Below are 22,698 nucleotides of genomic sequence, written 5' to 3' on the forward strand. Positions count from 1 at the left end.
TCAAAAAGTATTCACTGTTTATCTGAAATTTAAATTTCACTGAGTGAAATTTTATCTGGAAACCCTAGGCACAGAGAATACCAAAAGTAAACCCTAGGCAGTCTAAAGTCACACCATGAGCATCTCCAGTCTCTGGGTGTGAGGGGAAGGGAGTAGGGTCCAGGGCTGTCAGACCCGCACAGCTGATGTGGAGGCCTTTACTGCCCCCTGTCGGTAGGGATCCTCTCCGCAGGAACTCAGCCCACTGTTGGTGGAAGTCCATTCAGAGCTTCCAGTTCTTCTCAAGTCCTCAGACTCTGGTCAGTCCCCAACAACAGCCTCCTAGTGTCTCCCTCAGCTATAAAGGTGTCACCCAGGTTTGATGTTTACAGAAGAGCTGAGTGTTCCCTTCCTGGTCTAGAAGGCAAAAGCTTTCAAAGTAAATTGCTAATCCTTTTCTGATTGTCTCACCTCAGTTACATCAGTCACACCCAAGAACAGAGAAGTGGGCTACATGGACCCTCCTGTAGAGGGACACACCCTCTCTGATAATGCTCTGCTAGGCTTTCCACAGAAGATTTAGACACTGAGTCCTCCTTGGGGTAGTATGATTATGACTGTCCCACCTAGTGTCCTTCCAACATTCCTTGAAAGGCATCGTTTCAAGAAGGGCACTGCTCTAGACTAACGGCACAGTGTCAGTGCTAAGAGTGCTGAGGTCTGGCATTTACCTGCTGTGCGAACTTAAATGGGGCTTTGGTGGCACGGTGGCTAAGAATTCAGCTGCTAACCAAAAGGTCAGCAGTTCAAATCTACCATCTACTCCTTGGAAACCCTATGGGGCGTTCTACTCTGTCCTATAGGGTCACTATGAGTTGGAATCGACTTGATAGCAACGGGTTAGTTTTTTTTGTTTTTGTTTTTGTTTTTTTTGGTTTTGTGACCTTAAATAATTACTTAATCTGTCTGAGCCTCAATTTCTCCATCTGTAAAATGGAGATTATAATAATAACTTTCTCTCAGAACTGTTGAAAAATTAAATGAATACATTCAGCAACAGATCTACGTATTTGCTGTTGCTGCTGTGGTTCTTATTAAATAGACTGATAAATTCAGTTCCTGAGAACTTCGTTTCAACAAAGTCGTTCATAGAAAAGATGCTGAATTAGTCTAAAAAAGAAAGTTGTGAAATCTGGCAAAAGACGTGTTGCGCCAATCAAGGGTAAAAAAGTGACTCACATCTTTAATTTGTTGTCAGTGCCAAAAGCATGTTGTAGAGCTCTGTGTTCCCCCAAGACCTGAGCCTGCTGTGCTCTTCCCAAACCCCTAAGAGTATTAGAAGCACGAGAAATGCATCTTCTAGCCCAATAGCTTCGTGTCTTCCAAGAGTTACAACAGGTTTCCTCATGAGAGATTGCAATGCATGACTGAGTGACCCCCAAAGTTTAGGGATAAGAGAAACCCTCAAGACTTACTGACCAATTACAGACTCATTGCCCTTGAATTTCTCCACCTCATTCCCCTTAAACCCATTGATATCTACAGCATGAGCTGCTTCCCAAGGCAGTGAACACCTACAAGGCACCATCTACCCATCAGTGAAGCAAGACTGCCTTTCATTAGCCCCAAGTCAACCTCTTTGCCTTCAAGAGAGGCCCTAGACCAGATGAGGACCAAGTTTCTGGTAAACAAGGCCACCCTAGTCCCACAGCTTGATTTCTGATCACTACTATCACTCGAAAAAGGGAATTTTTTTCCCAGTTTCTATGGAGGTGGGCGACTAAGTTTTTGACTTTGCAGCGCCCTCTGCTGCTCTAATTATCCCATATCTGTAGATAGGTCATACTGGAGGCTTACAGAAAGTAGGTCAGGGGAAGAAAATATTCTTTGTTCACCACTTAAGTCAAAGTTGCTGCTTCTATTTCCATTCATCTTTCAACCCTGAGCCTGGCAGCTGCTTCTTTGTTGGCCCAGGATTCATTTCCCACCAGTCACTCAAAGAGGACGGTTTTTAAGGTTATAAGATAGCACCCTAAGAGGGTAGACAGACAGTTCCCCATCACAAAAAGCCTAATGCAACAGTGGAGGACATGGGGAAATTTCTTTGGGTGGATATGGACAAGTGGCTGTCTCTTTCTTATGAAAGAATAGAAGTTAGGAGAGTGATACAAATGGGAAAAGCTTATAAACATCTGAATGTGTGATAATGGGGGCAAGTGCCCTAGAGAATGGGTTTCTGCATCACTTCCTTCCTGTATCACCTCTCCAACATTCCAGGATCAGGCCTGGGCTGAAGGAAGCATGCCAGGAAGGGGATATACATCCAGCAGGCTGCCAGCTCTCCTGTGTTTTTTCTTCCACTCCCAGGCAGGGGCATCACAGTGGTCACCCAAGGACATCTGCTTTGGGAAAGGATCTTGCTAAAGGCCCTTCTGGTAAGAACAAGTATGAGAAATCTAGCATGGTTTTTTGGCTGAATGTCTTCTTCAAAGCCGGCGTTTGAAGGAAAACTGTGTGGAGGAAGGGATGCTCCATAGTGTTGCTGTTGCTGCCTCTAGAACAACCTGTGGAAAGAACAGTCTTGGTCAAACCAGGTCAGTGATACCTTTGGTGATGGGGCTACATGAGATCTGGCCTAATTCTTGCCAACCAGATTTCTGAAGCCATCCGTAGGGTCTTCTCTACATTATTCACCATTGTTCATCAGGGCAGAGAGGGAAAACAGGTTATATCTTAATTACCTAGGGCTAGCAATTGGTAGTGGTTATCTGGAGCATCCCGTCAGGAAGGATTCTGAGGCCACATCTAGACTCAGAGGAGAAGAGTGATGTGTCTGTTAGCAATATCTGCCATGAGAGCAGGAGCAGGAGATAACAGCGCACCATTTTGTATTTGCCATCTCTGCTCTAAATGTCATTCCCTGTAATGAGACCTGCAGAGAAAGAATAATCAGAGCCAATTCTCTGTTGGATTATCCTTTTGTTAAATGGCAAATTTTTAAATCTCTATCTTGCCCTTGGCTTCCCTGGGATCTCATGGGCCATTTCCCTTGCTATCAATTGCTGTTGCCTGCAGCCTAAGAAATAAAATTTTAAAAATGAGTTAGGAGGTTCTATATCTTTCTCTAAAGTCAAAAACTATGTGCCAAAACCAAAGACCTCTCTCCTATGGCTTACCCATGATTTAACAGGAATAATCATACCCTGGGCCAGCCAGAACCATTTATTTCCATAGAGCCAGTAGGGGTGGAGATCACCAGGGAAGATGGTTGTCCTCCTGAGTCACATGAAGGGAAAATCAGAAGACAGGACTGAGAAGCAGTAGTTATAGTCCCAGCTCCGCTTCTACTTACCTCCATGACCTAGAGCAGATGCTTCATTTGTAAAATGAGGGCATTGGACCAGGCAGTCACTAAATTCCCTTCCAGATCTAGCATTCTGTGATGCTAACATGTAAGTCTATAGATCTGACCTGAGAGCATTATGACTTTATGTCCCCCTGTACATGTTGCTTGGAATCCTCATTGCTCAACAAGGGTAAAAAGTAAGACATGCTTCTTTGTTTGAGGGTAACATAATGTCTTGGTTCGATACATGTGACTTACCAGAATCGAGAGGTCCATGCCCAGATGCCAACTTGGGACCAGGTTATTATTGCATCTGGAAGAAACAAAAGTGCTGAAAACAGCTTTTGGGAAAAACATCAATTTGACCAAAAAAAAAAAAAAAAAGAGGTCCTGCTTACTGCTTAGTGTGATAACATTTTGATATCTGGTTTCTCATCTTCATCCCTAAATTCATTCTGACTCTTCCTATCTCTGCTCTGAAAGAAGGAAGAGGAGAAGACCTTCCCCTGGAAAGATGGGGCAACTGGGGGCAGGGGAGGGCAGAGGGTGTCTCTGTCTAGGAAGGAAGGAGAACAAAGTCAAAGCCTCATTCCTTTCAACCATGTGGGTGCTTCTAGTTTTTGTAAAGGTGTGCACTCCTGTGGGAACGCTGTTAATAGGAAACTGACATTTGAAGCCAAGACTAGAAGAATCATGAAACTCAGCAAGCACTATGTGGCAGAGTTAATTTTTTTTTACCTGAAAATTGTCAGAGATTCATGCGTCCCTTAAGGAATAGGAACAAAAGATGAATGTTTAATACAATTCAGTGTAACAAATATTAAGAGCCTACAGTTGTTCCCAAGGATCATCTGAGCCCATTTCTGAGGAGACCTTGTCATTGCCCTAAACAAGGTAGGGTCTCGTCAATGGTCCCAGAGAACATGGAGGAACTACAACGGATTTATGTTTGGAATGGGAACATGATTAACCGTGGCCCTGAGTAAGTAGCTTAGCTTTAGAGGAAAAAAAAAAAAAAAACTGTACACAATGGCATAGATAATCTAAAATACAGGTAGTCAATATGTTATTTATTATTGACTTTACCATGTGTTTCATTATTTTGTAGAACAGGTTTACCTTCCCAACCATAAGTTTTCTTAAGGTGATCTAGAAAGTCTACGGGGTGGTGGGGGGGTGGGGTAGTGAGGAGGAAATGTTTTAAGAAGCGTAGATTTCTGAAATTTGGCTCCTACCGGTCAACATAGGAGAAGTGGCACTTTATGTCTTTCCAATAATAAAAAGGAAGCCTGACATTCCTGGTATACCTCATGGCCCATATCAGAGCCAGCAGTGAACCATCAGATATATATGGTGTTTATAAATCTGTACAGCAGGGTAGGCAACAAGAAACAGCCTCCTAGGTTTGAGGGAGCAGGAGTCTCAGCTCCCTGTGAAGCCAGAGGAGGACTTTGGACAATTATGACATGTTTGGTCCTGCTGTGCTCACAGCTTGAGTCCTGCGCTTCGTTCCTAGGAGAGGAGCTACCCTAAGTGACCAGGCTCATGAAGCTGCCCTCCTAGTGTGCCCCTAACCACACTAGAGGCATCACTGCGGCCTAAGAAGAGAAAGTAGTGACTCAGCACTAAGAGGGACTTTTTGTAAAGGGTCCAGGCGCTGTGTGAAAAGCGCCGAGACATTCAGCTTTGGGAAGGGGACTCAGTTGATAGTAAGCTTGGGTGAGTACCTCCATTCAGAGGTAGCTTTATCAGGACCCTCCCAGTAACTAATACCTGGCAGTCAGGGGGCTGAGTCACTTGGCTAGGTAATGAATTCCCATACCCAGTGGGAAAAGGCTGGAAAGATCAAACCACCTTTCCTGCGGGTAAGCAAGACTCTGTGGTTTATGTAAAGGCGTCAGCTCCTGTGGGAAGGAAGGAAATAGGAAATTTACATTTGGAACTGGGACTCAAGTGAGAGTGAAACCTAGTAAGTACTATCTTTAAACCAGAGGTGTTGATTTATTTGGCTTGGTTTTTTAATTATCTGGAAAAGCCCCAAAGAAAGAACACTTCTCCCTGAGGATTTGGTTCCAAAATTCTGACTTCAAACTTCTAAAAAGGTCAAATGTTAAGGCAGACGGTAGACTTGGAAAACTCTATCTCCCTATGTAAGAAGGAGAGACCTACTTTTGTTGGCTGATTTGTTTTATTTTGTTTAGGAAATAGGGAAGAGAGTTAAACACTCTGGGGGGTGAGGTGACCATCTGCACAGCAATTTTTGAAGAATTCGATCTACGGAATCAAATAAAAGCCTGTCAGCTAGGGAAGACCTTAAAGATTAGCTAACTCACCTTTTTAATTTTGCAAATGAGGACAGTGAAACTCAGAGAGGTGGTGAACTTGCTGAAGATCACACAGCTGAGCCTGGTACCAGGGCAAAGCCAAGATAGCTCATAGCTGTAGCCAGACCAGACCCAAGGGAGAGAAAAATCACAGTCCTTGCCTGCGACAGCATTATTTGTATCTCAAACATTCTTTATTCAAGACTTTCCAAAACCCATTGCCATCAAGTCAATTCTGACTCATAACAACCCTATAGGACAGAGTAGAACTGCCCCATGGGATTTCCAAGGAACAACCGGTGGATTCAAACAGCTGACCTTTGGGCTAACAGACAGACCTTAACTATTTGTGCCGCCAGGGCTCCTATCCAAGACTTAGTGAACTCAAAATGGAAGCCTAAATTCCCAAGGGAGCTAAAATCATTCTGTGCCTGTTTGGGGGGTGGGGGGTGGGGAGGTGCAGAGGACTAGCTGAAGTAGGAACAATAAAAAAGAACTTGATATTAAAGAAAAGACACAGCCATCTGCAGACTGAGGCAGAGATAGAAAAAGCCAGAATGAGTGAAAATGCTAAAGTCTTATCTTTAGACAATGACTATGACTATCAAACATTACCTATAAATTATACACATTAATTTCTTTCCCAGTGGGAATTTATATTCCGTGATGGATTACATCAGCTACGTTATCGCTTTGGGCCACAAAATAGGCATACAAAATTGGCTAGCTGGGTTTTCTGGTGCCTTAAAGTGGCAATAATACCTCTGGACATACTTCTCAGCCCTGAAGCCCTAGGCCACCAGAAAAAAAAGACACCATCACTTGTCCTTCTCTGAAGCTTGGAAGTTGAAAAAAAAATTCTTGTTTAGGGGAAGCTCTACAAAGCTGGGCTCATTAAGTTGATGCCACAGGTTTTTGCAAAGTTCCTCAGCACTGTGTTCAGCAGACAGTGGCTATAAGATGACATTTGGGAAGGGAACTCAGCTCAGGGTGAATCCTGGTAAGTGGAAGACAGAACTGAACTTTCTTCTTAAATGTGATTTGAGACCCTTTTTACACCAACTGATGGAGATGTGGAGCTCTGGTGATGCAGTGGTTAAGAGTTCAGCCGCTAACCAAAATGCCAGCTATTCAAATCCACCAGCTAGCTGCTCCTTGGAAACCCTATGGGTCAGTTCTACTCTGTCCTATAGGGTCGCTATGAGTTGGAATCAATTCAAGAGCGACAGGTTTGGTTTTGGTTTTGGTAATGGAGATGTGGCTTCTTGCCCCATCTCTGCTAATATTCAAGGGTTTCTTGGCTAAAAGATGCACTTCTCCACCTCCTATAATGGTCTACCTGTGGAGGTGCATCTGTGCAGATGGATACTAGATTCTAGATTCTCACAAAGTCACTGAACCCCCTGGTTAAAGTGCTTGGTGGCTCTTCTGTTGCCCTCAGAGCCCCGCTGGTTTATCAGTTAGAGGGAGAGAAAGGCCCAAAGACTTTTAGACTTCTAGGTCCTTGTGAAAATAGGGATGTTGACAATGTGTTTGGCTTCTTGGGAGGAAAATAATAATGATGATTGTTAAATGCTTACTATTCGATAGGCAGTGTGCTGTATGCTTTCTTCCCATTGTCAAGTTTAACCCTTACACTGGCTCTGTAGGTTAGGTGTTATGATTATCCTCACTTTATAGAAAAGGACACTGAAGCACAGAGAGTTTGAGTAACTTGTTCAAGTTGACATTGCAAGAAAGAGAACCTGGGATTTAATTCTTGGCACTCGGATTCCAGAGCTAAGTGTATATTAGCAGGGGGTTGTGTACGGGAAAAAGTCACTGAAGTTTTGGTCTCCAAAGTTGCTAAAATAATCACTAGAGAAGCATGCTTTCACCAAGGATAGATCAACAGGACCACTGGGACCCAGTAACACATTCCTAATCCTCCCAACAACATTGCCAAGCAGTTACTATTATCCGCACTTTGCAGATGAGGAAACTGAGACAGAGCAAGTTAACGAACTTGCCCTGGGTTTTAAACCCAAGTCTGTCTGACCCCAAAACCTGAGCTACTAGATAGATAAAAACAATCTAGCCAGGGTTCATGTTAAAAGGTGATTAAATTTTCCATAGTTCCTCTCCCTTTTCAGAAATAGCCAAATAATTGCATAATCACTCAACATTGTGTTTCTGCCTTTGTGGTGCCCCTAGCTCAAATCAGACCCAGCACCTGGTGGAAGGGTCTCGGCAGTATTTGTAAAGCAGTCTGTGGGGGTGTAACTCAGGGCGGATCTGAAAAGCCCTTCTTTGGAAAGGGAACAAAACTGACAGTAAATCCACGTAAGTTTGAATAACTAATGCTTCCAAATTTCTCTCTGGAACCCTGATAACTACGTTTTCCATTCTGGTTTGTAACCCAAGTCCAGAATGCAGCAGTATGAGTATTAATGGATTCCAATTCAGACAGCAGCTGATGTATGCGTACTACGTGCTGTTTACCCTCACATGCTATTTCATTTAATAAATGAGAAAATGATAGTGCTAATGGAGCATTTAACTAAGAAGTCAGGCTGTTAGAGAGCTTAATTTCTTTTTATAATTCATGGAATTTGCCATGAGACTAAGAGAAAATCAACCCTCCGAGCCTCTATTTTCTTCCTCTGCAAAGTGGGGGAGGCAGGTCCAGCTCCTGTTTTGCCAAAGCAAGTATGCTGTGAGGGACTGTTAACACTTTCTGGTCAAGTGACAGCAAGTATAAGGAGAAAGGAGGAACTTCAGGTGGACCAAAAACTCTACCACCAAGTCCTCATTATAAAGAGCTGGTTGTATCAGGGGGTTTCTTGGATGACAAGTAAACATTTAAGTAGGTGGCAAGAGGTGCTTGGGCAGCTGAGTTTTTGTAGAGTCTCGTGTCATTGTGTGATAAGGAATCAACTGTAAGCCTGACATTTGGAAAAGGAACGACTCTGAGTGTTACACCAGGTATGTTTTAAAGAGGGTTATTTGTTTCTAAATATAAGCCGCCACCCTCAGAAATTCAGGATAAGAAAACTGAAGAACTTAGTTATTAGTGTCTTTGTGGGCTTGTTGCCACAGCTCTTTCTAGTAAAAGTGACAATGCGAGCAGCACCTGACTGGAGCCCCTTTCTTCAACAACTTTAAGCTCTTGGGAATGTTAATTTTGTTTTCATTAACTTTGGAGATTCTCATCTGATAAATGGAATCTGAATTGAAGTTTTAGTGTGTAGGGGCAGAACACATTTGGAAAGAAGGGGCAAGGAAAGGACAAATTAAACTAAAGTTTTCAGTGGTTACTACGTATAGCAATGGCAGGGGGATGTGCAATGCAGCCTGATCCCAAAGGAACGGTTGACATGCAGCCCATTAATATAAACAACTAAATGGCCCACCCTCATGTTATCTCTCTTGTCTTTCCAAGGCCTCCATGTTGGTGCCATTAGGCAAAGAATTGCCTGATCCCCATAACTCTCAAAGACGTGGGGTCAAGCTAGTTGGGTAATGCCATGTAAGATTTTCCGGTACTGACACTGGTGACAAGCTGATACTAGGGAAAGCGTAAGCTTGAAAGCAAATATTCAGATTAGTTCGAAAGATCATGAACTTCTGGAAATATGCCCCCAGGACTCTGCTAATACACTGAGCTTCTAATTGGGTCCTCATGGAACATTCTCATTCCTGCCTTGACGGAGATTTCTGCATCAGCGGAGACCCTTTTGATAATCCACTCATTTCTGTGCCCTTCAACGAAAAGATGGCAACTAAACTTGGAAGTGTGAGAGGATTCCCTGATCCAAATGCAGTAACAACCCTTCTCTTGGTCTTGCAATACCCAGAGGGATATTTTGTGTTGCCCCAACATTCTCAAAGCAAACCTAATTACAATTAACTTGAATGTAGCTAATTTTTGTTCCATGAAGGAGCCTCTATTTTCTAGAAAAACAGAAGCTCACTCCAGACAACTGTTTGGGGCTTAAGTTTTGCTCATACTTCCTAAATGATATCAACTACCCAACGGGTACCTCAAACTAAAACTTCTACCTTTGTGGCCAAATTATATTCCATGTTAGAAAGCCAAGAATCAGGAGGTCCTAGTGGGTATTATATTAGCTCCAGGCAACTTCCTCAAAGTCCTTTATGTCCAAAACACCATGCTGACCTGTGTGCCCGGTGGCAAAGTAGCATCCAAGGAGCAAGTGGGTCAGATGCTTTGTCTCCAAAATGACCTGGATACTTAAAGTCCTCTGGATATCAGAAATGATAAGCAGAAAAAGCACATGCAGTTCCATTTTATTTATAATTCTTATCTCTCCCAGAGAACTGGCATAAATTCTCTCCCAAAGCTGTTATATTCATCCTTCTTTTGGTTCCTTTATTCGTGATATGTACAAAGACGGAATATTGGTTAAGATTCAAAAAACATCCATGAGATTTACCTTAAGCTTTCCCTGTCAGAGAGATTCTGAGAGCTAAAAAGATGGGAGCTAACATTTGGGAATTAGATTTAAAAAAAAAAAAAAAAAAACCCCAAATTAATCCCAAGGAGCAATGCTCAGTAGGTAGTTATTTAGACATAAGCATGCCAACCCTGCCAGCCTAGTTGCTTGGCTGGCTGGCCTGTCCCTATCTTGGGCTTGCCTGGAAGAGTAATAATAACATGTTTGTCCCAGTCCTGTCTTGCCTACAGCCTAAATGTCAGCCTCCATCACTAAAAACTCCTTGTGATGTGGTTTATTCCAATAGAGTTTATCATTACACATAGTGTTCTGGAAGTAATAGAAAAGTGCATTAGAAGCTCCTACAAATGGAAATGAAATGTAAATTTAGATTGTAAATATAGGACTGCAGTGAATCAGACAGCAAGAAAAAAAAAATGAGGAGATTAGAAGCTTGCCACATTTCTCTAACCCTAACGGGGATGTTTCTGGAAATAGTTTTAAAACTATTGAGTAGCAGTGGGGAGGAAGGAAGAGAATGCAGGGAGATTTTCTCCTAATCCTCTTCACTTTGCAAAATTGGAAATTTTTTTCGATCAAATTTCCCTGAGCAGGGGAAAGAAACCATGTCTGTTTTAAGACTAAAGGTCACGTGGGTAGGCATCTCCTCTAATTGATTTTGAGGAGGGCTCCCAGTTAGTGACAAGTGCTGGCAATGCCCTGGTTGGAGGGAGGGGCTGAGCACAAAAATAAATCCAATAAATGTGACGGACAAGAAGGATTTTCCCTGCTGCCTTTGAACCTTTCCTGTCTTAGCCCAATGGATTAGATCCCAGACGTGCAGACTCTAGGATTCAAACCAGCATATTCAAGGAGGAAGCCAACTTAACTTCACTCACGAGACCTAGTGTTTTCTGACTTAAAAGATTCTTGTAATCCAGGTGTTTTTAGGGAGCGCTTTGTTAAGGCTGAAGGAAAGGTGGTGGGGGAAGTTAACATCTTGTGAAATGGAAATAAAGATGTTAAATTTTTGACTGGCAAAGAGACTGAACAATCTGATCTATAACTGCCAAGAGGAGATTTTGCAAAGGAGAAAATAAGCCGCTCCAAGGAGAAGCTCCGTCCTAAACTTCCCTGTTAGTGAGATTCAGGCCATTCTCCACAGCCTCGTCAGGGCTGCGGAAGAGCATTTCTGGCATCATCCTCCTGGGGGCACTAGAGGGGCCTTGAGGGCAGTTTGTGTAAAGCTGTTTGCTGCGGTGTAATTCAGGAACGTCTAGCCAGAAACTGGTATTTGGACAAGGAACCAGGCTGACCATCAACCCAAGTAAGTGTGAAAGGGTGAAGCTGCATGTGGCTCATGACAGCCTTTTCCTCTCTGGGCCAGGCCCTGCAAGTGCTCCTTGAGGGCCACATCCTCCTTCCTAGTCCATCATAATGATGCAGACCAGGAAAGCCCCTAAATGTCCACCTTTAAACATGCCCCTTTTGAAAAATCCCTTGCCTTCCTCCCCTTCTGCGATCAGTTTCCGGTAAACTAGAATCAAGTAAGTTGATGTGAGCAATTTCAATAAAAAGCAGAGAAATAGTTACCCTCAAAGTGCAGTAAAATAGAAACTATGTGAGTGCCAGCCAGGGGAAGGCAATTAGGGAAGAGGAAAAAGAAATAGATTACTGAAGCTAAGGCGGCAGCCTAGCCATAAAAAAGAAGAAAAACAATAAAAAAGAATAGAGAAATATCAGGGCTCGGTGGCCTTCTGAAGCCCAGCCAGCTCTCACCTTCTCAGCCTATTATCAAATAACCTGCAGTTAAGTGCAGGGTTGAGAGACCAAGACCATCTTGACCCCCCAGGGCCCTTCTGCACAAAGCAGGTCCTGTTCCTGTTTTTGTAAAGCCTCCTCAGGTTGTGAGAATACTGGAAGTAGCAACAATAAACTGATATTTGGGAAAGGAACTCTCCTAACCGTGAATCCAAGTAAGTCTAAAGGGTGTGTGGTGAGTGGGAGGGTCAAAACCCTTCTTCCGACTTAAATTACTTGCCCTTCCCCACCCCCTTTCAATCATTCCAGCAAAACTTCCAAATCTGATGTTTGTTTGTGGAGGATATGGTCCCCTTCAGGGGGATTAGAACTCCATTGGTACAAAGACTAAATTACCCTCAATCCAAAACATCCATCTTAAACAAGATTATTGGTACAGGGAGACAGGGAGACAAATTGAACGTAGGATCCTAAGGGATTCAGCTAAAGCCAGGAAATGTATGCCAAAAAGATAGAGAAGAAATTGGCATATTATGACTATGCAAATTCAACAGAGCAAATATAAATCTTTCTGACGTCGATATTAAGACTCCCCCTAAATTTATCTTTTGAAATAATGGTACCCTGCGATTTGCGATTTAGTTAACCAATGCAGGGAAATTCTACAGACAGATTTTTCTTTTTTTTACCTTCACTTTATTTCTCTTAGAGGAAGTGTTCCCAGTCTCCAGTCCAGTAGTTGAGGTCTCCGTAGGTGGAGCTGTCTGGTTAACTTAGGCAGAACATTTAACCCTACTTTTTCCCTCTTTTTTTTTTTTTTTTTTCTTTCTACCAAAATCATCGATTCAGCCCCTGTTTTACTTAGTTCAGCTGAGGAGAGGGGAAAACCTTCATTTGTCTTCTGAGTTGTGAGAATAAAGCAGTACACTCTCTCCTTCAGATATATACCTGCCCTTCCAAATGGTAATATTGTGTGTGTGAACCCTTGGAAAAGTTAACAATGCTATACATAAAAATAAGGAACTGTGGTTGCTATCGGCAATTCTTCAAAGGCTAAACTTCCGGTGGGCTTCTGGGAGTGATACTGAGAAACTGTTTCTGGGGAAGACCAAAGTCTTATAAAATTCAGGCAAAATGGAAATGGACAAAACCTGTTGAAGGGCGTCAGTCTCCTTTTGACCTAAGCTAAGTGTCCTGGATGCTGAGTAAAGGCAGGCAGCCCCCATATTATTTATTCAGGTCTGCTTTCTGTGATTAGGAGTGGCATGTTGGAAAACACAGACCAGACAAAGCTCTTGAAAAGACAGGTTCAGGGGGTGCAAATGATTAAGTGAGAGAGGGCATGCAGCACTGCAGGAGTTAATGCAGCCCTGGTAGCAACTGGCATGGAATGTTCTGGGATGATCCCTGCCTGGCAGACTCATAGCATGGTTAGCCATGAAGTTACCATGCCCAGGAGTGCCATGCTCAGCAGGGGCAAAATCAGCACATGTCTGCAACAACAGTTAAAGCTCCCAGGAACAATGAGTAATACATGACATTGTTAAATCCCATGCGTTCAGCGGTCTTTGAGGTCTTAACAAAATAAAACTTCAAGAGGACGTTGTTTTTCAGAGGGTTAGCAACCGAGGCTAGGGACCAGAGAGTAGGTTTTATCTTTGGTGTCTCACCCTGGAAACACACTAGGGCAGGGCTCTGCAGTGGGTTTTCCGGGATGCGTGGAGTAGCTGGGATCCCCTCTCAGCAATTGGATGACCTATTAGGGGACTGAAAACTACAACCCCTACATTTTAAGATATTGGAGAGGCCAGGGAGTTTGACAGCCTAAGGATTCAAATAAAATATTTCTGCAGGACAAGAATCCTTCCAGGGCCCTAGACAGCAATTGTACACCGGATTGTCCAGGCAGGGGCTACGAGGCAAGGCTGGAGTCCAAAGGACTTGTGATTAGATTCTATCTTCCTTCAGTCAGCAGAGCACAGAGGTCAATGCCAAGCAACACTTAAGTGTCCGTCTGTGTAAGGACTTCAACTGCACACAGGCATCTGATTTTGGTTATGTCCTGGGGTCATGGAGTCTACAAGGGGTGGGATGGGGGGAGAGCTCTTTAGACAGTGAATGCTCTGAAATAGGGCAGAGATGGGAACGTTTTTTGAATCCCTGAGTACTGTCCTTAAAGCAGATGGACACTTCTTAGCTACATAATAGCATTTCTTCTCACCGTTTTCGTGAAGATAAGCAAGCTAAAGCTCTGACCCTTTGCTAATTAGTGCTTGCTTTTGAAGAAATAACTAGAGCGGCTAGCACAAATTCAGTCAAAACAGTGTAAGATTTAAAAGTTAAAGAGTTTAAAAGTTGAATGCAATCAAAGAGCTAAAATATTTGCTTTTCATCTTCTTTGGGGATAGAGTTTGATCACCGTTGTGCTATGTAATAAGACTGCCTGAATCTTGTTCTTTACACCTTTTGTGGCCTCCGCTAGTCTCAGCCAAGGAGACTCTGCAGGCTTCCTATGGCTGTGACTGTCAGAATGGAAGCTTTGTTTGGTCATGAGATGAAAGAGCCTGTCTCTAGTACAGACCTCCCTTGTCTCTACTTCTGTGGTCTAAACTGCTCTGTGATATTGGGGCAGCTTGGGTAAGACTTAGTATGACCAACTATCCCAGTTTGTCTGGGGTTGAGGGAACTTCCAGGACTGGGGCCCTTCATTGCTAAAGCCAGAATAGTCCTAGGCAATTGGGGACAGTTAGTTACCATCACAAGGCTCAGATGGAAACTTTCTGTGAGACAGTACTAACGTTCCACCAAGTTCAAGATGGACAGAAAATCCATGTGTGTGAAGGATCAGTTAAATGTGCCCATAGTTTTCATTGCTTATGTTAGGGCATAAAGGGAAGCTCAGAGATAACATTTGATGCTCTAGAGCCTAGACCTCATCCAATTCTAGTCAGCCTCCAAAAAGCTGAACATTCTCCTCCTCTCTCCTTATAATTAATTTATTGTCATCAGAAATGTGTGACACCTTGAGGGGAGGAGAGGACATGTCTTGAAAACTGATCAGAAAGATGGCCTAAAAATGATGCTATAAAATGGAAATTAGACCTTTACAAAGAGAGATGCTGAGCATGAAAAATCGGTAACCTCAGGACAGAAACCAGAGGAAATGGGGAGAGAAGGGACAGGGCCCCGGGTGGGATGCAGCAGGTCAGTGCACAGGACCATGCATGGACATGGGCCTCTGGCATTTGGCAGGAAGAAGCTCAGCCTCAGATCCAGGCTACATTGGGGAGCTTCTTCTACCCAGAGTTAGAAGAGGAAGCTATTTGTGCCTCAGAGATCCCCCAGGGTTCTTGTAAAGGCCTCCATTACAGTGCTCACACTGGTGGTTCTGACTATGGAAAGCTGACATTTGGACAAGGGACCATCTTGACTGTCCACCCAAGTAAGTGTAACAGGATGCAGCAGCAGACTGGAAATCCTGGAATTTCAATGCAGGTGTCAGGTCTGAGAGAAACATGTGTTGTCTGGGAACCAGATCTTGCTTGAAATTAACTAGTGGACTTCAAGGTCCTTCCTCTTCTTTAATCTCAATATTCATAGAATCCCTTTTGGACCTTGAGTCCTTAGGTCTATACCCCTCCTGTTGTGCAAAGCTCACCCTGCCCCTGGAAAAATAGAAAAGAATCCTTGTCGCTTTCAGAGCCTTCTGGAGGGTCACTTTTTCCAACCAACTCGCCTGAATACTGTTCTAATGTTTAGTACCTTTCCCTGTGGCTAGCTCTTCCTTCTATCAATCCTAAATTCTTCTTGGTACAGTGGAGGCCATTTCTCTTTGTCTCATCCACAGTGGAGAGAAATAGTTGAGAGCAGGATTTGCATAGGTATGTGGTATTCCATTCAGAATGGATTGAAAATGAACGTGAAGGGGGAACAAAAAAGAAAACTGAATGGGGATCTGAGGTCTTATTTCAAATCTCTCTGTTTCTGGCATGTCTCCTATTGCTTCTATGGATGCAAAACTAGAGAGTGAGAGAGAGAGAGAGAGAAAGGATGAGAAATAAGCATCCACTGTGTCTAGTCCCCATCATGGAAACCACCAGGCAAGGGATGACAATTAATGCCAAAGAGTTTCAAATACAAGGCTTAATACCTTTCTCCTTGTGGTGACTTTTATCCTTGCTGATAATTAGAGCAGATAGGAAGACTTGGCTTTGGTGTATCTGCTGCCGAACCCCGCCAAGAAGAGAGAGAAGCTCTGCCTCTTTTTTAAGATTCATAAAGTCCCTTCTGTCAGCCATTGTACAGCTTGCTGCAGCAGGAGATGCATGACAGCTATGAGCAGTTGATATTTGGAAAGGTGACGCGATTGACCATGAAGCCAAGCAAGGTGGAAAGAGCCAAACTCACAGTGTCCCACCTGTATTTTTGCTCCCTTCCCCATTTTAGGCCTTTTGGCTCTTTCCTTCTTGCTGGGCTTCTAATGGAGTCAAATGGAAATGAATTGAGGAGAGTCTGGAGCCCTGTGAAAGCTCAGAAATAATAAATGAAAGGAAGGGGAGAGAAAGGAGAAAGAGTAAAAAGGCAGGACTGGTGTAAAGGGTGGAGTCCCTAGGTGGTGCACATGTTAAATGCTCAGCTACTAACCAAAAGGCTGGAGGTTCAACCCCCTCCAGAGACACCTCAGGAGACAGGCCTGGAGATCCAACTCTGAAAGGCCATAGCCTTGAAAAGCCTATGGAGCACAGTTGTACTCTGCATACATGGGGTCACCATAAGTCCAGATTGACTCGATGGCACCTGGTTTGGTTTTGGGCCTTGGCGTAAATGGTGAAAACACTGGACTGCTAACTAAAAGGCGGGTGATTCAAGTCTACCCAGAGTCACCTCGGAAGAAAGGCCTGGTGATCTACTTCCAAAAACACAGCCATTGAAAACCCCATGGAGCACAGTTCTACTCTGACACACCTGGGGTTGCCATGCGTTGGAATTGACTCCATCGCAACTGGTCTGGAAACTGGTATGTCTTTCACTGCAGCTTGGTAAGACCGAGACGGGGACATAGGTGTCATAGAGAAGGGTGTCATCACTCTGATTATTAGTGCCAGTCACCCTGTTTTCCCAGGATCTCAGTTAAGGACAGAGTGTCATCTCATGCCAAAGGGACGGAGTCCAGCCCCATATTTCAGGAGATGTTTTTGAGCAGGAGTAGTGGATCAGGCAGAGAGCACAGTCCCTGTCTTATGTGTGTGGAGGAGGCTGTGTGACATCGCTGCCTGTAGCTGCTCTACTGGGCAGTAGCATCAATTCACACCGGGTGGGTGTGGAGCTAGAATGTGCTGGCGCTGCTCTAAGGCTGAATCGTGGATTGGTATGATTGTCCTGGCTGTGTGAGATGCCTCATTCTGATGAGACATCTTTCTAATGAGCAGGCAGAAGGTTGGACCAATATCACCCAATTTTTGTTGACTTTCTTCGAGCCTGGTATGCGGGGGCCAACACTGAGAGGTTGACATTTGAGCCTGGGATCCGTTTGATTGAAATATGCCAAAGGGGTCTGAAAGGCCGAAACGGCTGTCAGAGTGTAGCTTTTGTTGTTAGCTCTCTGGCAGTTGTCATTTCAGCAAAACGCATCCACTTAGAAAGGTCAGCTCTTCATTAACCAGACAAATGAGAACAACATATTGACCAGAGATAAGGAGCAGAGAGCCCAGATCTCAGCCTCTGAGAGGCTGGCATTTCCAATCCTTTAATCACGGCGTGCTGGTGAACCTGTGCTGTCTCAAAGGAGGCAGATCAGTGGTGGCTAAGGACCGGGTGTCACAGAGCTAGGGCTTGAAGATGGAAATCAGATGCAGTCTGGGATGTCACGTGGATGGGGGAGTCATGGAGAAGGGAGGAGGAGACCAGGGAACTCAGTGGTGCTTTTTAAACCCGTAGCATGTTGGAAATTCTAATGATACCAAGGTGGAGGATCTCATATTCCTAGCTAGTGCTCTGTCATCCCCATCAGAATTTGATCGAATGTGGACCCACACTCCCTGAGCCCATAGGCAATGCTGAACAGTATCTGAGATGCCTTTGAAGTGGCATCGAGAAAGACTGGGATTTAATATCTTTAGGAGCCAGCTGTCATTTATTGAAAAGGGCTGGGTGGCTGTGCAGGAGTCTCCTAGACAAGCTGACATTTGGGCAGGGGACAAGCTTCTCAGTCATTCCAAGTAAGTCTCCCCCTGACTGTCCCTGCGGAGCCCAACAGGGCTGATCTTCACACCCATGGGTCTTCAATAGCTGAGCAAGTGGCATGATGGCAGAGGACACAAAGCTGAGGGAATGGCAGGCATATTAACTGTGACCAGAAAAAAAGAAACAGTCAAAGAATGGCAAATGGAGGTTTAGTCCTTAAAAGGTAGCACAGAGAGCTTGGGACTCAAAAGCGGCAATTTGTAAAACAAGTCACCAAGCTGTGTTCTAGCCACACATTCTCATGGCACCTGGGGGGTGGGGGGGGACGTTGGCAGTGGATACTGCCTGATGGAAATGTTAGGGAACATGAGGCAGACTGGCAAGGAGTAAGGTGATCAGCGCCTCGTACTGCGTTAAACAAGGGAAAGCCAATTGTTCCAGAAATTTCACAGAGAAATAAAATCCTTCCCAGAGTCAAAAGATGTAATGAGTCCTAATTAAAATGCATTTCAGAACCATACGATTGTCAAGAGAGAAATGAAAGTTTAAAAGAAAAAAGAATCTCTTAAATGCCCAAACATAAAACAAATGGGCCTACACCTTTAATTAGGTAGCTAGCAGCACAAAATGTACATTAGCCATCGCTTTAATCCCCTCTCTGGAGGAATGTCCCTCCAGCCGCACATGTGGTCGCAGCTGCTCCAAGCTCTGAAGCTCCTTCCCAATAAAGCCTTTGCTTCTGTGCCTGCGGGGGCGGGGGGGGGCAAGGTAGCCTGCTGCCAGCCTGCCTGCCTGCCTGCCTCCTTGCCTGCCTGTCTGCCTGCCAGCCAGCCTGCCTGCCTGCCAGCCTGCCTGCCTGCTTGCCTGCCTGCCTGTCAGCCAGGTGGGGCCCCAGGTGTCAGCTCTGGCTCTCTCTTCCGTCTGGTTTTTGTTGAGCTTCCTATCACTGTGGAACACTGGTAACCAGAAGCTCTATTTTGGGACAGGGACAAGTTTGACAGTCGTTCCAAGTAAGTCAAAAGAAAATTTTCCATCACCATTGTGTTGAGCAAACCCTCTAAACTCCAGAAAGAACCATTCAAAATCTGCTACTCTGTTTCTCTGCTGCCAGGCGTAACTTTATCTGGTATGTAGCAAAGAGCACTCCCTCCCCTCCAAGATGATCTATGCCATGATAGGTCTTTATTTCCCTGCCTGAAAATTCCTGGGGGAATGGGGTGGGCAAGCATCATTTGCAGCGATGGTCTCCCCCTCCAGTTCTCCCCTACATCTGCACTGACCAGAGAAGGTTAGCCCTTCAGGGCACAGGTCTCAGGAGCAGAGAATGGAAGGACAGCGCTCAACTGAGAGAAAGTGGACCAGAAGGCTAGAGAAGGGGAATGAGGCAACCTCAGAGAAAAACTGAAATATGGGATAGTGAAAAGGATAAGAAAGACAGCAGGGGTGTCCAGACTCCTCCCTGTGTTTAGACCTCAGGGAGACTCAGTGACACCACCTGGAGAAAGAAAGAGAGTTTCTGGTCTTCTCCCTAAAGAGAAAATTAGCAGAAAAATCAAAACAGACCACACAGGGCAAACCTCTCCTAGTTATAGCCTTTCATCTCAGTTTTTCTCAGTTGTTCCAGCAGGGAACAGTACAAAAGAGTCACTGGTGGCTTTGATGTTGTGGAAGCATTGGAAGGGGAAAGAGAGGTCATAAAGGATGTGGGGGAGGGACTGACACTGTGATGACTTGCTTAGAGTTTGGGGCAATGGTTTTTGTAAAGACTTAGAACATTGTGTGTCTAACTCTGGAGGAAACAAATTAATCTTCGGGACTGGGACCAAACTCACCATTACACCCCGTAAGTACCTCATCATCGGTCAGGAAATCAGCCATGCTCTCATTTTCAGGTCACCTGTATAAGGTTCTGGAGGTCCTACTAGACCATCCAGGCTTAGACAGTAGAATCTCTATCTCTCCTTTTTCATAGCTGATTGAGATGGTTGGCAGCCAAATATCTGAGTTTTCTGAGGGAATTCCAGTCTTGAATATTTAATTCTAAACTAGAAAATATGATTCACGATTCTGTTTTCGCTGCTGCCATCATTGGCTAATGTAACAAATGAAGAGAAATCAGACAGAGTGCCTGCATCTTCATTTGCATCTCATGATAATTTTAACTTTGACTACTGCAAGTGTTTGGAAGAAATGGTAGAAGCCTGGGATATCAAAGGGACAAGAAAACCAGGAAACCCAAAGAGGCAGGGAAGCAGAATACCAGGCAGGATAATTTTACAGAACTAATCCGATGTTGTGACTCTCAGCAGATGGCAAAGGTGTTTGGATAGGTGTTGAGAGCTGGCTTATTTTAAATGGGGGTCCTGAGCACTGATCCAAAGGGGAAATTTAAACTTGGAAAACTCAGAGTTGTTTTTCCCCCCATGTAGTTTATCAGTATGGCAGCACATCTGGATTTAGTAAATTACAGAATCAAGGCACAGAATTGACTGTTAAAAAAGTATGTCTGATGAGTGTGTGTGTGTGTGCACGTGTGTGTATATATATATATATGCTACACACACACACTAGTGTGCAATACATGGGGCAAATACATTACTTGCACCTGAAATTCAAAACTGTGGAAAGTTTGAATATGTTCACTTTGTACCAAAGACAGCCTCCCAAAATGGAAAGAAAAGCATATGGAAAGAGAAAGAACTAGAGGCGTGCAACCTTTCCAAGTCAGGATTTCCCAACTGTCTTAACCACTCAGTTACCTAGAGGGATCTTTCGTCTTTGCTTTTTTTTTTTTTTTTTCCCCTGCATTAGAAATTAAAGGCATGGGGATGGAGGATTTGGATGACTCAGACTTTTCTAGTGGAAATTACATTTTAAAGCATCTCCCAGCTAGGCTGGATAAAGCACCTTTAGACATCAAAATTGTTTTTGGTTTTTTTCCTTCTCTCTGAAAAAGATAGGAAAGGAGCACTCCCCACACTCCAGCTAGCAATGGGGAGCTCAGAGAGGGTCCCAGAGTTATATCAAGTGAGATGGTGGCAGAGCTGAGCTGTGGGACATGGGGACCCTGTGACAGTCTGTTCCCTACCACAGATGCCACAATAGTCAGAAGTGTTAGGGCACTGTCTCCAGACGAAAGCTTAACACGCCTGGGGAAAAATACCACTCTTCTCTGTGCCACTGACGACAAACAACTGAGTATAAGAATGCTTTAGGGGACAGCCAGAGTCGTTCTAACCTAATTCAGATGTCCAAATATTTGAAAGTTTTATGTTAAAGCCAGCTATAACAAGTTTATATTCCAGGCAGTGCTTCCAGATATTTTTAGTGGTTGGTGGTTGCTATGGGTTTTGAAACTGGAGGACATCTCAGTAGAGTAGAACTATTTGGAATAGGGTTATGGTAAAGATTAATGAGATGAAAGACAATTCTCGCTAGAGGGCTAGAAAATCCTAAAAGAAAAGACACACTAAGGCTTTGGGGCTGTTTCTTCTAGAGAAAGGTTGAACACTTATCCTAGACAAAGAAGCAAAGAGCAAACACAAGCCAGATTCCAATATACAGTTGACCTTTTCGCATTTAGAAGTTTCTGCAATTATTACAATGTCTTTGGCTTCTTGGCCAAGTATCGGCCAATCCTAAATGGAAAGTGGGCCGGTCCTCTGTTTCCAGGGTCAAATCATTCACCCCACCCCCCGCACCCACCCACAGCCAAGTACTGTTTTTGTAAAGGAGCTTGCTGCTGTGTGAATTATGGAAACAAAATCATCTTTGGCTCAGGAACCATTTTGAGAGTCAACCCTTGTAAGTATAAAACACATCAGGCCCACCCTAATCCCAACTGGAGTTTCCTTACATATGGAATGGAATCTTTCTGGTTTAGAAGCGTATGATTCTAAACAAATATTAAGTGAAATTTCAGGTGCAACACCAGCACTTCATTAATGTGATTCGCTTAAAAATTTCTATGCCTTGCCTCTGAGAGAGCTAATCTTACCAATTAACTGGTATGACCCACAGCTTTAAGCTTGAATTTGAATTTAAATTAGAAAAAAAAAAAAAAGTCAGTGTCTCTGTGGACCGTGCTGTTTGGGTGTCTAGGCTCACAAAATGGAACCCTTTGTCTGTAGTTTTGAGCTTTGAGATTTATCCTGAGCCTGTGACTTAGCAAAGGATAAAGAAAAGACACACACTCCCTGGTTTGTAGGGCGTTGCTTGGATCAATGTCAGGACAAAGCCTGGGCAGGCAGTTTGGTGAGGAGACACTGGTGACAGGTGTCTGCCCTGTTTCTGTAAAGCTGCTAACAATGGTGAGATACTGACAGCAGAGACAAGCTGACTTTCGGGACCGGGACTCGTTTGGCAGTTAGGCCCAGTAAGTCTGAGGGGAAAGTGAGATCTTTATGTCTTTTTCTGTTATTTGTTCTAGCCTGGCATTTGAGTTGTCCTGGTTTAAATTCCTGATATACACACCACAGCATCTTTTGTACCCCTCTAAATATTTGTGGCTAAGGGCCTCTGTCCTACCATCCTCTCCTACATGGCAGAGAGTTTTGTGACCATGTATGCTCTCATGAAAAATTTGACATCGATGTGGTTGGAAGCTGTGTCATGGTACTCCCCATCCTCATCTGCGGGCCCCTTCTCCTTGTTTTTGTGTGGTTCAAGC

General features: G+C 44.1%; 1 gene segment (V, D, J or C); it reads left to right on the top strand.

Annotated features, from left to right (window-relative positions):
- Window positions 1–22,698, top strand: part of LOC126084627 (T-cell receptor alpha chain C region-like) — a 682,839-nt gene that overhangs the window by 602,207 nt on the left and 57,934 nt on the right. Inside the window, 1 exon segment of the C gene segment in view lies at window positions 6,596–6,649. Within this exon segment, the coding sequence occupies window positions 6,596–6,649 (54 nt within the window).

The sequence above is a fragment of the Elephas maximus genome, chromosome 10, assembly GCF_024166365.1.
Source record: "Elephas maximus indicus isolate mEleMax1 chromosome 10, mEleMax1 primary haplotype, whole genome shotgun sequence".
NCBI lineage: Eukaryota > Metazoa > Chordata > Mammalia > Proboscidea > Elephantidae > Elephas > Elephas maximus.